The sequence below is a fragment of the Entamoeba dispar genome, genomic scaffold, assembly GCF_000209125.1.
Source record: "Entamoeba dispar SAW760 scf_1105229460711 genomic scaffold, whole genome shotgun sequence".
In the NCBI taxonomy this organism is placed as follows: Eukaryota; Evosea; order Mastigamoebida; family Endamoebidae; genus Entamoeba; species Entamoeba dispar.
In genome coordinates this window covers 31784-36862 of record NW_001854329.1, presented here as the reverse complement: position 1 = coordinate 36862, position 5079 = coordinate 31784, and the positions used below count along the sequence as shown (strand labels likewise).

Sequence of the window (5079 nt, the reverse complement as noted above, 5' to 3'; positions counted from 1 at the left end):
GAGTTTATTTCTATTTATTCATTCAACTATTTGTATTATTGAATATTATTATTGAACAAACAGATTGTTAGTTATTGTTTGATTCTAACCTTTAACCATTCAAATTCTGTTTTCATTTATTGTTTCAATATAACATTCAATATTTATTATAAAAATAAACAATAAGAATCACAGATACTAAATCAATTATTATTAAAATTACCCCCAATCTTTTTTTTTTTAAATAAACGTCTTTTGCTTCATACATAAACTTGTCAAATAGTATTGGTAATCATCTTGAACTATATTTTATTTCATTGTCAATCATAACAAACACAATAACATCGTTGCAACTCTTTTTTAATTAATTCTTTTTTTGTTTTTCTGGTTTATTCAATTTAAAAGAATATAATAGATATTATAATCATTAATTTCTATTTAGGTATAAGAGGAATGTAATTTTGATTAACTCGTTTAACACGCCTTTGTTCATAAGTATCCTTCTTTAACTTACTAAGGCTGATTGCTTTCGTATCATTACACTTTTATATATCTGGTAAGACATGTTTTTCTAAAAGCTTATTTTCTAATAAAATCCATTAGAGAAGTATGTTAATATTTATGACAAGAACACTGATAACGATGATAATGGGGGTATCCAATATAGGAATTAAACATTTCATAATTGTTTTTTATAAAGAATGGTTTTAGTACAATGGTAATTATTACAAAGGTAATAATAGTGTATTCTAAATTGTGACAACAGTGAATTTCTTTGTTATATAAGTTTTAACTGAAAGGTAGTTGTTGCAATACTATTTTCCATTAGTTAAATAAGTGCATGACTTATATAAAAAAGCTTCTTCTAATAAGATTTTGTATGAATTTCGTTCAGTAATTGAAACAAAAAATTTTTGATTAGATGTGACTGAGAAGGATATTTCAAAGTGTTTTTATAAACAAACATCTCAAATACAACTTAAATGTTTCTTAGACTTACTGTGTAAAGATACTTTTAATTTTCCTTAATCCAATATTCTTAAAAACTTCAATAATAAAATAACCCATTTAACAGGGATTCATTTCAATGAAAAATTAATGTTTAATTAAGAGAAGAAGAGTTAAAAAAGAAGGTCAAATAAAGTAGTTTTTTTTAAAATAAAAAAAGAAAGAGTTATAAAATAAAGGAGTCATAATCTTAAATACTTTATTTTTATAAGATTAATAATGATAAAAATACCAAAAAAATTTTTAGAAAAAAAAAGGGTTTTATAAAATGAACAAATAAACAATTTTTTGAAATATTTAATTAAAAAAATATAAAAAATAACTAAAAAATGAAAAGAAAACTCAAAAATCAGTTATATTATGCAACCGTATCCAGGTATGGAATACCCATTTATGAATATGAACGCTTCACCATTTTATACAGGGTTCCCAATGCAACGATTTCCTCAAATGCCAATAATACCACCTAATAGACAATTTCCACCATATGTAATTCCAGAACAAAATTACCAAAACAGTTATTTTACTGATGTGTATCAAAATAATTTACAAGATGAAATGATGAATATTAGTGATTTAATTGATAATTATCCATATGTTTCAATGGATACAGAATTTCCAGGATTTTCAAGTAGAACATCTTGCAATATGCAAGATTCAGTAGATCCAGATGAACATTATTCATTTTTAAAAGGAAATGTAGATGAATTAAAAATTATTCAAGTTGGTATTACATTACAAAATAAAAAAGGACAATATCCAGATGGTGTTAGAACATGGCAATTTAATTTTCAATTTGATACTGATAAAGATGAGTCATCTGTTGATTCTATTCAATTATTACAAAAAGCAGGTATTAATTTTGGTAAATTTAAAAATGCAGGTATTTCAGCTGAAGATTTCGGAGAGGCTATAATGGCATCTGGATTAGTTTTAAATGAAAATACACATTGGTTAACGTTTCATAGTGGATATGATTTTGGATATATGCTTAAATTATTAACATGTGAAAAATTACCTTCTAATGTTGATGGATTCATAAAAAAATTAAGAATCTTCTTTCCTAATATTATTGATCTTAAATATGTTACTAATCAAATTAGTCAAACTTATCATGGTAGTTTACAGGCAATTGCTTCTAGTTTAGGAGTTCAAAGAATTGGTACAATGCATCAAGCTGGTTCAGATAGTTTAATTACAGGAGGACTTTATTTTAAATTAAAAGAAAAACATCCAGAGTTTGATGATGAAAAATTTAATGGTATATTATTTGGTTTAAATGATGAATATGAATAAATAAAATATCATAAATAAAGTTAAATAAAATAATAAGAATTAGCCTTGTATTGAAATTTATTTTGATTTAACACAAATAAGAAGGATGGTTAATGATTTTTATTATAAATTTATAGGATTTTAATATTAAAAACATAAATAAAAAATAATCATTCAATTTAGTATTTGGTTTAAAAGAGTTTTGAATGCTTGAATTGTTCACATTTTAATTGAATTTGAACTGGAGTCATTTCAAGATTATTTGCTATTTGTAATTGAAGTTTAGGATCCATTTGGTTAAAATAATCACATAAATCACCATCAATAACACCAATACCAGGGTAATTTGTTCCACGATAAGAATCAAATGAATTAGAAAGTAATGGAGAATAATTATTTTTAATTTCCATTTCTAATTTTGAAAAGAATTCTACATCTTCTCTAAAATTAAATGGTATTAATACACCAATACGTCCCATTAAACATGAATAAATAATTACATTTTTATTTTCTTTAATTTGTTCTTCAAAAGTATATTCATTAATATTATCTGTTATTCCTTTCCATATTTCATTTACAGAAACAGAAGTAACAACATCTCCAACATACCATTGAACTATTTCATTAGACAATGGAATAACATTGGTTAAATTAAGTTGATTTGAAGTAGTATTAGTTTCTGTAATAAAAACACTTCCAAGTTTATCAAATCCAATAGTAGAAGTTTCATCTAAAATTGTTGAAGCTGTTAAACTATGCCAAATACGATCTTTTTCAGTAATACTTAAAATATTAGCATCTGAATCATAGTTAACATAAATAAATCCTGTAGCAACTGTCCCAACAACTATTTTATCTCCAATTACTTCTAATGAATTAATAATTGATGGAAATCCGTCTAATTCACATTTTCTTATTAATATTTGTTTTCCTAAATCATATAATCTAAGTGTGGTACCAATACCTGCTAATAGTCGTTCTCCACATGATGTTAATGCACGACATATATCTTCTACTGGTGTTTTATGAATTAATTTAAATGTTTTAAGATTATAAACATTAATCCAACATTCTCCTTTCATTTTCTTATAGTGTTTAACTTGTGAAGAAATAAAACATTGTTTCTTTTTAAACGAAACATGTGCTCCACAAATTATTGCTTCATCAGTTTTAAAATATGATTTAAATATTGAATTGTTAATAATTCCAACTTCACTTGCCCATTTTCCATCTTCTTGCAAATCAACACCAATCTTTCTTTCATTAAATTCATTTGTTTCATTATCTATAATAGGGTTATATAAATTACTTTTATTATCACTACATAATACTGTTGTTGGAAAATAATTTGATTTAATTATTTTTCTTGGTGTATATAATAATGGTTGTTCATCATATGTAAATCTATCATCTAATGAACCAATCGCTATAACTGTTAACTCATCATTTGTAATTCCTGCAATAGACTCCCCAGAGAAATCAGTAATAAATGGTGCTAGTGCTTTTAATGGTTGATATGAAATTGGTGTAAACTCAATTCGAGAAAAATATGAATACATGAAAATCATTGTACTTGATGACATAATAACTCCAATATTTCCACCAAATTCATATTGTCCAAATACAACAGGGTCATTTCCAATTAATTTACACCACATTAACTCTGAATTTTTTCCATTAATTTTATATCCATAACAATATCCATCCTTCATTCCTATACCAAGGAATAAGAATGGTTCTGATATCTCATTAAATTGTGTTAATATTATTGATTCTGCTTCACCTTCAACAGTAATATTTGTTTCAAGAATTTGAAGAAATTTACTTTCTTTTTCTAATGTTAAAATATTAGCCATTCCATTATCACAAATATATGCAACTTTCTTAGCTTTTCCATTTTCAAAGTCACCTAACGCCATTGCAATAATATTACTTCTTATAATCCTTCTTTCTACTTCAGCCAATTTCTTTGTTTCAGTATTATATTCAAAATATACAATTTCACATTTAGATTGTGCATTTTTTAGTGCAATAACTACTTGGCATGAACTTGATGTTCCTACTAAAATTGTTCTTTGTGCTCCAGGGTCTTGTTCTGATAATTTTTCATTTAAAATTGTAATAATTCCATGAGCATGGATTTGAACTAATGTTCCATCTATGAACATTCCTGCATGTAGTGTTTGTACGTTAGGTCGAATACCACATTCAGGACATTGTTTTAATGCATCAGGAAGAGTTTTCAATACATATGTTTGATTTTCTAATCCAATAACAACATATTGATGTGTTTGTTCATTATATGGTTTTAATGTCCAAATATTTCTTGGATGTTGTAATGACAATGACATACACTCATCAGGATTAAGTCCATGAGTTAATATTTTTAATGAACTTCTACTTCCTTTTCCAACAAAAGCCCTTATTTGAAATACTTCATGACTATCCACAACATCAACTGATGTTAATGGATGGTGTGAAGAAATAGAAGTAGAGATATTAAAATATAGTGATTGTGGTTTATAAGTAGATGATGGTTGAATTGGAATTGTGAGTGATGGTACTTTTAATACAAGATGGTTTTGAGATTCAGAAGCACTGAAAATAATATCACCATTTATTGACCAACTTACTGAAGGTGAAATAGTATCGAAATATTCAATTGTAGATGAGTTTGGAAGAATTCTAAAAAGATCACCTAGTTCATTTTGAATTAATAATACATTTTGATTATTTAATGAAACAAAGAGGACATTAGTGATATGAACAATAATATTTTCATTCATTGTTTCTCTGTGAGGTAATATATAAATAGAT

The 5079-nt window shown here is 25.5% G+C and overlaps 2 protein-coding genes across 2 annotated transcripts in view, besides 4 other annotated features; one reads left to right on the top strand and one right to left on the bottom strand.

Annotated features, from left to right (window-relative positions):
* The first annotated feature begins 138 nt into the window (after window positions 1-138).
* Window positions 139-159: a sequence feature (AT_rich).
* Window positions 160-1177: 1018 nt separating this feature from the next.
* Window positions 1178-1318: a sequence feature (AT_rich).
* A 29-nt stretch (window positions 1319-1347) lies between these two features.
* On the top strand, window positions 1348-2283 carry EDI_024550 (CCR4-NOT transcription complex subunit, putative; the record flags this gene model as incomplete). Its single annotated transcript, XM_001737607.1, has 1 exon — window positions 1348-2283. The coding sequence occupies one exon, from the start codon at window positions 1348-1350 to the stop codon at window positions 2281-2283; it is 936 nt and encodes a 311-aa protein (XP_001737659.1).
* Window positions 2279-2319: a sequence feature (AT_rich).
* Window positions 2320-2378: 59 nt separating this feature from the next.
* Window positions 2379-2433: a sequence feature (AT_rich).
* A 20-nt stretch (window positions 2434-2453) lies between these two features.
* The window catches only part of EDI_024440 (spliceosomal protein sap, putative), a gene marked incomplete at both ends in the record, with an annotated part of 3376 nt that continues 750 nt past the window's right edge, over window positions 2454-5079 (bottom strand). Inside the window, one exon of the mRNA XM_001737606.1 lies at window positions 2454-5055. Coding sequence (XP_001737658.1) covers window positions 2454-5055 — 2602 coding nt within the window. The remainder of the gene's footprint in view (window positions 5056-5079) is intronic.